Source organism: Agelaius phoeniceus, chromosome 1, assembly GCF_051311805.1.
Source record: "Agelaius phoeniceus isolate bAgePho1 chromosome 1, bAgePho1.hap1, whole genome shotgun sequence".
Lineage (NCBI taxonomy): Eukaryota > Metazoa > Chordata > Aves > Passeriformes > Icteridae > Agelaius > Agelaius phoeniceus.
Window position 1 is genome coordinate 78,120,997 of NC_135265.1, and position 12,711 is coordinate 78,133,707.

Consider the following 12,711-nt stretch of genomic DNA (forward strand, 5'->3'; position numbering starts at 1 on the left):
TCTCCAGAAGAATTTACAGTAGGCACATCAGAAAAGCCAGAAGTAAATATATTATTGTGTCTAATGACCTGAAATCCTCATCCAAATATTAAAGATTTCCTTACCTAAGATTCTGATGGATAAATAAAATTTTTCAGTGCCTCTATTTGTATGCAAAGGCTAGGAGTGTTACAATCTTTTTTAGTCTCATTCTGGGCTGACCCAAAACATCCAGTACTTTCATTATCTTTCTTATTGACAAACCTGTGGAGCCATTTTTCAGTCTCAAAGATCCTTCCACAAAGGGTTGATTACAAACTGTCATGAAGTATTTCCACTTTACCTCATGCATTTCCTCATTTGAGTAAGAAACTGGAGGAAACCCAAACAAATAGCCCAGTAAAAGCTACTATTCTCTGTATCCTTCAAAAAAAGAATGGTCATCATGCGCCCCCTTTGTCATGATTTTCAGAAAAATGTGTTAGAACTTTCCTGACCTCAAGTCAGCAAGTATCATTCAAGTTTCCCAGAAAAAGTGTCTAACAGCCCATGTCTCATCAATTTTGCATAATGAAACTGGAAATGTTCAAGAAACAGATAGTTATTTCCCATAAAATTCTGTAACTCTTTTTGGGAGTTGCAGTTACCCTAATATGAGATTCCTTTTGGGAGTCTCATATTAGAAACTCAAACTGCAGTATAGTGCAGTGCAGCATTTTCCAGTTAACCCTATAACTGGTCACTTGAGCTACATTTGGCATTTTCAGTTTGGCATGAAAATCATAATAGCCAATGACTACATGCTGAAGTTATGTTGGTAATTGTAATGAAAGGATATTATTAATTGGGAAAATAGAAAATATGAACAAAAATTCTGTTTAATTCATCTAAAATATAAATGTTTTGCTTTCTTTCTGGGGAAGACAATGATCTTCAGACAATGATAATTTTAAGTAAATACAGAATTTTTTTCCATATTTAGAGACACAAGACAAGTCTGTCTCCCATCTTATATCTACTAACTATCTACTAATCATCTAATGATTGAGATGTTATAGGAAGAAAAAAAAACAAATGAAAGCAAAAAACTACTCTGACTATATTTAAATGTCAGCTTTTTCCGATTATCTGCATAGATTTTTCCCTTTAAAAAGTGTTTGATTATTGTCTAATCAAAGAACTAGATAAAAGAGTTTGTGTAACTACAAGACTTTGTGTCATTCCTTACATATTTTCTGAGAGAAATGAGTCTTCCTGTACAAGTTAATTCAGTCATTGTCAATATAAACTGAGTTTTCCAAAAAGACATCAAAGATAAAAGTTGCAATCCTATTTTAAACCTGTTTATTCTTAGAATATGCATGCTGCAGAGAAATGAAAATCACTAGTCAATACTTGGCTGCTCATAACAAAAAAAAAATTAATGGACATCTGAGTTAGAATTTATTAAATGCATATTTCTTTTTGAATTGACTTGAGTAGCATACTTAGCTGTTTTTTCTTGTGTAGTAATAGATTTACCAGGCTATGGTAAATTTCCATGCCTTTAGAACTTTTTATTTTTACGTTTAGGAAAGGGAAACAGAGAATATGAGGGTCACAAAAGACTTATACTATTAGAGTTCAGAGAATGAATTAATTGTCCTTAAGTATACAAAGGAGAAATCAAACAAATATATAAAGTGTATATAAATTCTGACCATTTTTTCTTATACACCATTAGTCAAATTTTTTGTAGATTTCATCTACAAAATGCACACTGACACTGAAAAGCCATAAATATTGAGTTCCTTGTATGTCTTGCCTAACATATTACTTTGCCACTCCTTGGAGTGACAGGAAATACCATTTTAAACTTGGATGAAGAGTTTTTGATAGATAGACTATCATGTCCTCACAGAATGATACTGGTATCAGTGGAATTCTGCCATGCCATAAATGAAATAAAAATTATTGTTCTAAAAATAAATATGCGCATATGCAACTTCTTTCAATGATATGACTATGTTTTTAAACTGTTGGAAATAGACAGTCTACATCTGCTCTCTTACATTGAGTGAGTGTTTTCCTGTGAGAAGTTGCTTTTATTCATTTGAGGATAAAAGAGATGCCCAAAAGAATTTTAATGTCCCTGTCGCTATCTATGACACTTTTTTATTTAAGATGTGAAGTTATTTTAATTCAGGATACATCAGTCTCTACCTTTTTCAGGACTTAGAATTTACTGATTAAAACCAAAAGGTGACAAAATTCAGACACTACATTATCAGAAAAATAGAATCTGAGGCTCATTCCAAACCATGGGCTATTTCCAAAACTAGTATCTTTTTCAATATTCTGTTGCAGAGAAAAATTGAAACCATCCTGCTTTATTTATATCCTTCTATATACAAGCTATGACAGTGGCTGCCAGAATATCAGAGAATATCATCCCTTTCCAGTGACATGAAGAAATGTTTAATTTAAACAGAAAAGATGTTGTTAAATTGCTAGCAGGCTAACCTGGAGAACAGAATGTCTCTGAGAAATGTTTTTTTCTTCCAACAGCCACTCAACTATGAAAAAAAGAAATCATATACACTTAATATAGAAGGAGCAAATACTCACCTGGATTTTCGTTTTTCGCACTTGGGACCATTCAAAGATGTAACGATGCTGAAGGTCATCGTTGGTGATGTGGATGAACCCCCGCTCTTCACTATGCCTTCCTATGTCATGGAAGTTTATGAAAATGCAAAGATTGGGACTCCTGTTGGCACAGTAACAGCACATGATCCTGATGCTGCAAACAGTTTAGTGAGGTATAGTAAATCCAAATTATAGGGATTAATTATTCAATTGTGACATTGAATTTCACAAGCTTAATGGTTAATGAGATCTGGAATGTAGGGACATGGTTTATTTTCGTACATAATGGGAAACATAGGTCAGAACAGTGTCATGATTAGGCTGTATAGATTAAATTTAGTAACATAACCTTCATCCTTTATTTGGTTGGCACTATAATTCCCATGATTGGTCTGAGCAAAGGCCTGATTTTCCAATGGTGTCCTACTGTAAATTTTTAAAATATCATAGCATGGTTTTCCCCCTGCTGTCAAAATTGCACTGGCCCTCTGCACACTTATTTCACTGTAGTTGTCCCAGATGCTTGTGCAAGACAGCAATAGGTTTAGATACGTCTTCCTTTTAGAGACAAGTAGGATCATTTTTGTAAAAGTTGGTTAAGGATGAGCCCAATATTTTGTTACATGCTTCAGCTTCAGTAGAGCATCAAAAGAATCAAATATGTGCAATAATGAATTTTGTGGAACAATATATGAACTTTATGTGTCAAAGGTGGCAGTAGATCTAAAAAGTTTCCAAAAAATATCTGCAAAAACATTTTTGATGCTTTTCCTTTCCAAGACATAATAATATAGCCTTTGTAAAAATCATTTTATTATATCTTTGGAAAGCAGTTTTTCTTCAGGTAGTTAAGAAGATTTAGTCTCCTGACTGAGTTGAAGTCTGCTGGGTATGTGTAATAGTCTTATTAAGGTGAAACAATCTTTTCAGAGCAATGAAGACATCAGATTTTATGGTTCTTTTGTGATAATAGTCTAAGATTCAAAATGTTTTGTGTCAGATAATCAATATATGCAATTTCTTAGTGGCAAGTTATTGCCCTTGAAAAATTTCCACTATGGTATTTGTGCCTAAATTGTAACATACATAATAAAATTTTGCTAAAATAGCTGCCAAATTCCTGTAGCTCTAATACTATGATTCTGAAGCTATTAACAGAGTCAGACCAATTATTGTCATGGAAATTTGGAGTAAGAAGGGTAAGTGCATATTTGACTAACTGGTCCATAATTCATCTATCTGTTGCCCATAACAATTTTGTCTAGAAGGAGATAAATCTGGCAAAAGGGAAAAAGCAGCAGTTTGTACAAAGCCTGGGAAGGCGAGAAGTAGATTTTCTGGGTGAAACAGGCAGTTATTTGGAGACAGAGGGATCAGAAGGAAAAATATTTTCAAATATTAAACTTTTTGTATTTGCCCTTTTGTTTTCCAAACTTGTATTTGTAACCAGTGATTGAGGACAGAATATTAAGTATCCATATTATTAATATAATTGAGAGAAAAAATTGTTCTTACTTTTGTCAATCATGTTTTTACCTCAATTGACATATATTTTGAGTTGTTTCTTCCATATCTTTATGTCTCAGAGGAGAAAAATTTATAGTGCTAACGTAACATACCAAACCATGAAGACCCGAAGGGAGCCAGTTCTCACTTAGTTACATGTTGGTGGGGTTTGGCAAGGGCTTTTCATAGAAAGCAGAGACCACAATCTCCAGGGAAGATAGATAGAGATAGGACTTGACCTGCTGATCTCTGTGTAGCAGGGGAGTAACAGAACAGCACTTCTTATCCAAATGGCTCTGATACATCTCCAAATACTGTGAGGCTACAGGGCAAGATACAGAGCAGTGATTTGCTTATCAGCCTTTCCTAATCCACTTGTGCATCCTTTCCACTTTATGAGGACACTCGCTGCCGTGTATGAGATTGATGAAGCATTTAGGCACACACTGTAGAAACCATCTCACTTTGCTATTCAGCTGCTGAAAGAGATACAGTGCTCTGATTTGTTCACTGCCTAATTAAGTAACAGTCTAATTTGATGGCAGGAACAATTCTTGTGTACAGAATAATGGTTGAAGTATAGTTGAGGTAATTAATAGTGCTGAAATCTTTTTAGGTTATTTGAACTGAACACAAAAATAAATAGCATCATCTACTGCTATCAGTAGAGGGAGACAAAGTGGGTTTTGTCCTTATTTCCTCACTGCAATTTCATCACAGTGATTTAATCTTGTTCCTGAGCTGAGCAGTCTTCAGAAGGCACTGACTTTTTGCCAGGGCTTGTACTAGTGTTTTAGTCTTTAAACCCCAGCAGAACTGTAATAACAAATGTAGCTAATAGCAGTGGGGTCTTTTTATTCAGTACTTTTCTGACTGGCCATTTGGACTGTTCAAAAGGATTTTTCTTTTCAAACTGATTGATGGTTTTTTTTCTTTAAAAATATAGAAATGTATTTTCAGGGAAACTTTTTAAAATGCTCTGTTTTAGAATAAGATTATTATTCTACTGAAATATGAAAAGCAAGATATAATAGAAAGCATAAGAAATAAATATAGTAAAACTTCATAATGTATTAATTTTAAATATAAAGGGGTTTTGAGTAGTTTGAAAATCACTTTAAAATTTACCTAAAATTTATTGTCTAAATCAACAGAAAACATCTTTATTTGTCATTCATTCACAGGTATTACAGCTCTGTTGGAACATTTATGAGAAACTAATCCGCTTTCATTGCTTTGTGTCAAGTATTCTGCCTCCATACTCATATCTTTTGTTGCTTGAAAAGGTCAGCGTTAAGTCACATCTTATAATAATATCTGATGTGCAAGTGGATCTTGAAAAGTATCTTCCCACACAATGCGGAAGAAAGCATGACTATTAAATGCTCTAATTACAATATTTTCTTAGTCCATTATTCATTTTAAATCCCTGTATATCTACTTAGAAATTTTCTTTCTTTCTTTCTGTAATCATACATAGAAAACCTGTGTGGTGATTAGGGGTGCAAACAGCTTTTAATTGGCAAGGCACCTGTCTGTTAGTGCTGCCTCAGGGCAGGGCAGCGCCTCCTGAAACCCTGACATCCTCCTGTAGGTGGTGATCCTTGGGTGCTGAGTCCGCCCAGGCACAGCTCATACTCCACATGATCCTTGGAGCTTTCCAACTGCCTCTGGTCTGCTGCCAGTGGAATGTTTTTTGGGAACGTGATGCTGTAGCTGTTCCCCAAGCCACCTCCAAGGCAGTGATTCAGAAAAGAGCTCAGATGTAGTTTTAAGACCATAACACTTTCTGCAGCTCTGATGTAATAGTGAAAGTAGTTCCATGATATAGACCAGCTCCCCCAGAATAACTTCCGGGCTTGATAACGTACTATGAAGAACTGAAAGCCTTTGCTTTTGCTAACTTTATACACTTAAGAGTAGTGTTTGAGAAATAAGACATCCCATTATAGAAATACAGTAACATCAGACCACTCCTTTGAGTGCTACTTTGTCATGCAGTGATACAGGAGGTAAATCACTGTTTTGAGCATTAACGATAAGACCTCTGCACCCTCCAGTAGTAATTTTTTTACACCCACTTATTATGTTTAACTTAGGTTGCTTGCATTTCTGGGAAGAATTTTTCTTTTCCTGGTATCTAACAGAAAACTTCTGGTGAATAGATCCTGATCAGGACTCTGCCTGTGACAGCAGTGTCAAACAATAAGAAAGATAAACATCTTCCCTTTTCAGAAGGTCTACAATTGCTTGGCTAAAACCAGCTTTATATTTTTTTTTTTTTTGTCCCTGGAAGACTGATTTGTTATATTAATATTTTGGAATTCAAGTAAATTTTCTGTTGGACCCTAATCAGGTTGTAATATGTCTTGCTATAATGCATTTTATTCACAAAGATTGATCAGCTATAGGAAACAGAAATCAGAAAATAAATAAACCTGTTGCTTTGGTTTTGGTTTTGGTTTTATTTTTTTTCTTTTTTAAATTTTGTACTAAAAATTAATTTTAATATATATAATTTTTTTGTCCTAAAAATTGACTTTTAATTTTGTGCTAGTTTGGTGAAGAATAAGAGTACAATCTCAGCTAGGATCCTGCTTCCCACTTTTCTAACGGTCTTATGTTGTTTCCTTAAAATGGATGATATATCATAATGGTTATAATACATGCATATACTAATGAGTGCAAAAACTTTCCAACACCACACCTGGTGTGTAGAGGCTCCAATAAATTCATAGTTCCCTTCTACTACTTTGATTTAAATTGACAAACTTCTCTTTCCTTCTTTCAGTAAGAATACTAAAAAATTAATGAATTACTGGTGCATATGATTATAACAATTAATGTGGCGTAGGAATTTTGTCTTCAATTCCTGTATTCAGTAGAGAAACTTATTTCAACTTTTGCTGTAGTGATTGTAAAACATAGTCATCTTTTAGATTCATCTGAAGGTGAATATTTTAGAAAGTAATCTTAATTTTCAGTAAACAGTATTTTAAGAGGCATGCTTATATGTAGATGAAAGAAAAAAACCAATAAGTTTTATGCTTTCCCATTATTATTTCTCAAAGTCTTAAAGATATAAAGTATTGGGAAAAAATCTTTTCTAATGTAAAGTTTAAATTTGCTAGAGGTAGAGTAAAACCTCAACTTGTGATTCAAATTGAAGGGATGTGCAAGACAACTTCATGAAAGGATCTAAGGGAGGGGCTGAAAATTAAATTATATTTTTAAGGTTCCCTCCTACCTCCCCCTTCTCTGAGATCAATTCAGTCTCTATGCTCTCAGCAGAGAGAAGGGATAAGGCTGCTCCCCTTCTGAAAAATACAGAAGTCCCTTCTCCTAGGTTTTTTAATTTGCCTTACTTGCTCTTTGAATGTCATATAAGAGGAATAAAATCAGTTTGTTTCCTGCTGTCTTGTGCACAGCCAGCATGGCTTCCCTAAGGACAAGTCCTGCTTGACTGGTCTAGTGGCCCTGATGGAGTGACTGTACCAGTGGACAAGGGAAGGGTTACAGATGTCATTTATTTGGACTTCTGTAAAGCCTTTGACACAGTCCCCCACAACATAATTTTCTCTAAACTGGGATGAGATGAATGGAATGGGTGGACTGTTAGACTGCTTGGGGTGACATAATTGCATCTTCCCAATACCTGAAGGGAGCCTACACGAAAGATAGGGAGGGACTATTTACAAAAGCATGTAGTGACAGAACAAGAGGGAATGGCTTCAAACTGAAAGAGCTTAGATATTAGCAAAAAATTCTGCACTGTGAGAGTAGTAAGACATTGAAAAAGGTTTCCCAGAAAGTTGTGGATGCCACATACCTGGAAATGTATAAGGTCTGGTTGGATGGGGCTCTGAGCAATCTGGTCTAGGAGAAGGTCTCACTGCCCATGTCAGAGAGGTCGGAACTGGATGACATCCAAGATCCCTTCCCACCCAGGCTATGATTAAATGAGTCTATGACTCTCTCTTGGCTGTACTTAGGGCAGCTTGCTGAGATCAGTGCCATCATGTAGAGTGATAATCTCTCCTTCATATGCCTGGGGGAGAATATATGAGATTTTCCAGATTCTGCCAGGCCTGTGCTGGTAAAGACAAAGGAAGAAATCTGCCCTCCTCAAAGGAGACCTCAAAGCACAACACCATCATGATCTTCCAGTGTTCTCTCTAAAATTGTCATTAAACTGAGACAGAAGAAGAGCACCCTATTTTGAATGGCTGGAGAGAGATGGGAATTTTTCTTCAATTTCTTCACTAATGCTTCACCTGATTACAGAGTGAGAAAACATTATAAAACCTTTCTTTGCAGTGTTGAGGTGCGAGCTGTCTTGCTATTTTGTCCCCTGAGGCCTCAAATTAGTTTTGATTCTTGTCAAATTATGTGTCTTAGGTCTCCCAGTAACAAGCATGTTCATGTCCTCAAGCAGGAACTGGTAAAATGTTCTGACAGCTCTTCTGACTAGGAAAATCCAGCTTAGGATAGTGGTCAGAATCCCACATCAACCAGAGCCACCTCCATCCTTCCCTGAGAGCTGAGAGTAGAAACGCCATCAGATCAACTTTTTGACAATGAGAACCAGATTTTTCATACCAGAACATCATCTTTATGTTTCTAGAATTTTTACTGACTTCAGAATGTCTCAGACATTTAGTCTTTTATGGTTTTAGAGTCAGCCTTCATATGTCTCTAGAGTATAGTCATTTTGATAAGGTCATGCCTACGCCTAAATAGGCATAAATCTATCAGTCTTGGTTTTATTTGGTTTAGTGTATAATATGTAGAGGGAAAAAAAAGATAGTATGTAAGTAGAATACCATTTTTTAGCTGGTAGGTAAAAAAATAGGCATAGGTTTAAAGAAGTAGCTGTAGCTATGGCTTGCTTGTAGGGGAAAATAAAAGTGTTTCTCATGTAACACTGCACCTTTTTGCTTATCAGCATCTGAATGTTAATTTTGAATAAAAAGCAACTCAGATATTCTAAAATATAGTTCTGCCATCAACACATTTACCTGAAATTATTTTGGACAGTAATAATCCTATGAAGAAATTCATAAAGTCATGAAAAGAAGACAAACCTTTATTTTGCTTTGAATGCTGAATTATGTCTTGAAGGGTGTGGCCTGTTCTTAGCCTACTCTGACTGGCACGATTAGCTGGAAAAATGATCACTGATTAACACATGCAGATAGAAACTGCTAGCTAGAAATGATGAGTGTCTAGAAATAACTAGACATTTATTTCCTTCAAATGAACAGTGTTTCAAATTTCCTGTGTTCAAGGTGAGCTAGAGGATAGGAATAAGAACTGGAGCAGGAAGCTGACTTCTGCATAAAATTCAAACCAGCAGTGGCTGCCTCTCAGGGACTTTCCTAGGAGACAGTGTTTCACTGCTGTGAATTCCCCTGTGTCCCCTGGGATCCTGCAACTCACATCTCTAGGACCAGGACATGGAACACTGCCACTCTGGCTGAGCTGAGATTTCAGCATGAGAGCCAGGAGTCCTGTATGGAAACAACAAGGTACTGCTGATCAGCTGGTGGATGTCAGCTGGCAGCCAGCACCAGAGAGAACTCAGCAGGAACAGCATATTGAATCAGCTTCCTTTAAATGCTGTGAGAGGAACAGTATCTTTCTCAAAGTTACGCTACATCTGTTTGAAAAGAAAGCAAAGGAATAGTAAACAGAGGGGATACCTTCTCCAAGCTATCTTCAAATGTATTCAATTTTCACACCTGGCAAGCACAGCTGAAGGCTGTAATTCTCAGTAGCAGTCTTCTGCCAAGGAGGTCTGGAACATCTAATGTCTCCGTAATGTACCAGACATGCTGCAGGGAGAAAATTGGTTACCTGCTGATTGGCATGACTTCTGACTCATACTTCACAATTGCTTTTCTCTCCTGGCTGAATTTGTTTGAACTATGGGGAAATAAATTGGCCCCGGAATGGATCTACTGTAGTGCAAGACAGTCATGGCAACAGAATGTCTCCCCACCACCTCATTTGGCTTCAAGGCTTTGCTGCTGGTTCCCAGGCTCATGTGTGCTTCTCTCAGGAGGCAGAGAGAAGATAAAAGGCACACACTCAAGTTATGTCCCAGCATGGGCCATTTCTTGTTGTTCACCAGCTGGTCAAAGACAGAGTGTCAGCTGGTTGGTTCTCTCAGTCTTTGTCATGGTATACCTCCTTCTCTCACTCTATGGAGTTGCTTACTCTTCCTTTTCTAAGACATTTTATAAAATGAAATAAAAATTTCTGTACTTTATCTCTTTCTGGTAAAGTTTCTTGCTGAAATCTTTAACTGAACAGGTTTCCATACAGTGGCACTTGACTTTTAACTGATAAGTCTTTAAAGATATAATTGGTTGTACAAGGTTCTGTTCCATTCCCATGGACTTTTTCAGTAATTCTTTGTAAGCAGCTTCACTTGTTATTTGAGATCTGACTATTTTCTTATATCTCCAAAGTCCAAGGAAGTACTGTGATCTTTGAAATCTGGCTAAAATTTGTCTTTGGAAGTTTATTATCAATATGAGATTGGCAACCAAGGTATAAATATATAACAGAGTTCATTTTTGCAGTTGATAAATAGGGTAATAAATTAAAAATAACATAAAAAAAAGATAAGTACGTTAAAGATTTGATTAAAAAAAGAAAGAAACAGCTTAAAATCTCAAAACTATTTTAAAAGGTTCATCCTTAGATGAAGGTTCATCCTTAAAAACACAGTAACTAGAGAGAGCCATACTAGAACAGTAACAACCTGTTACTGTTGTCTATCCAGTGATAGACCGGTGTTAATAATAAGACAATCATTTAGGTAGAGAGATTCTGAAAATGCTTATGCCTTTTAGCTTCAGAAGCCCTCCTAAAAGGTTTGGAGATCATTAATATTTCTATACTACTTTAGGACCCTTGAAATTCTCCATTTTAAACAGTCTTTGCATTATTGGAGTCTGACAGGTTGAATACTGAAAGCAGATTTGTATGTTCCATAGTGACCTTCTGCCAAAGGGTCATCATTCATATATATTTCTCTTTATACCCTAATTGATGCAAATGCTTTTAGTTTTCAGCAAAAATGGGAGAATATCTGTCATCACTGACTCACTGCTTCACTAAAAGGCAGGAGGTGAGGAACGAAGCCAGAAGAGTCAGTGGCTTGCTTTGGTCAGAAGGATATGGATGGAGCTGGGAATGCACTTCCATTCACTGAGATTGCCTAATAAAAACATGGCATATGTTGCATTTCCCAGTGTTAGCAGGATTCAGTTTTGGTATTTAATTTCTTTCAGATTATCTTCAGATAGTGTGACTATTAAGTTTTATATATTCATGATTGTTTTTAATTAAGTTTATTTTAGATTGGTTTCTGTTGCTGCTTTGCATGTAAACAGTTTTTGGAGAACTGTCTATCTAGGCATGTCTCTTCATTAAGTCTCTTTATTAACATGTGCCATGCAGCTCTGATGTGCAGATTTAATGTGCAGTGGTTATAAACATGCTATGACATGGCATTGTCATGAGCAAATGTCTATAAATAAATATCTCAAATGGATATTTTAAATTAATTTTTGAATTAATGCATTCTAAGTGAGCAGAAGCTATCAACTGACTTAAGGTGGAAAATCTCTCTTGAAATCACTCTTTGAAATTCAAAACTTGCACTATATCTTCTTGTGGTCTAGAAAAAGCATCGAAAAGCAGATCAGTAGATGTGGAGGGAAGGGTAGGAGCAGAAGGGAATGACTGTCTGTTGCCACTATGATCCAGATGAAAGTAATTTTTTTAAATCAGATGAAGTAAATTCAGAAGCTTAAGTTAAGCATCCTTGGCTCAAGAATGTGCTCTATTTATGTATATATCCGGTCTTTATTCTCAACATGTAGATAAATGAGTGACTAATATTTATAAAGGACTAAATTGTTCATCACTTTGTAAAAGCATTGAAACTTGTTCTAAATGTCCTCTTACAGGACAAAAATGAGTTGCCCTACCAAGAGAGTTCTTGTACAAAATATTTTTAAAGCTGTTGGAAGCAGAACTAGCATTTCTAGGTTTTCTACTGTGTGGGAATATCTTCTGTAACTTGTTTTACTGACATGTTAATGAAAGTTGGGGAACAGAAGTGCAAATAGCTACTTTAGATGTGATGCACAAAACAGTTTTAAGGAGTGGAGTGGAGAAGAGTGGAATCTGGAGTGGAGGAGAAGAGCTGAATATTTTAATCATGGGAAAACCTAAGAAAGTACACCCCCTTATTCATTAATGATGAAGAAAATAATTGTTAATCTGTGAATATTTCAAACTGTATGTAAAAGTTAGCGCATGAAAGGGAAGTGCTACTTCCCTTTCATGGAAAAATTAAAAAAAAAATTCATTATTTTAGCAAAATTTGAAGTAAGAGTGTTAGTAAAATGAGTTACTACAGGTATATTTTGTTCTCATTAATGACACAGAAAATAAAATTGAAGTTATTAATTCAATCCTAAATTCTTTAAATGGGGATTTGAGTTTCTGTGGAACACACTTAAATAACTGATATAGGAAAAAGATGTTCCTATTAAAAAAAAGGAAAAAATACCATCTTTT

The 12,711-nt window shown here is 35.6% G+C and overlaps 1 protein-coding gene across 11 annotated transcripts in view; it reads left to right on the forward strand.

The window, feature by feature from the left end:
• CDH18 (cadherin 18) overlaps nt 1-12,711 on the forward strand; it is a 492,864-nt gene that overhangs the window by 440,964 nt on the left and 39,189 nt on the right. For all 11 annotated transcript variants that reach the window (XM_077181943.1, XM_077181942.1, XM_054641162.2 and 8 more), the window contains one exon: nt 2,527-2,780. In XM_077181943.1, the coding sequence (XP_077038058.1) occupies nt 2,527-2,780 (254 nt within the window). The remainder of the gene's footprint in view (nt 1-2,526; nt 2,781-12,711) is intronic.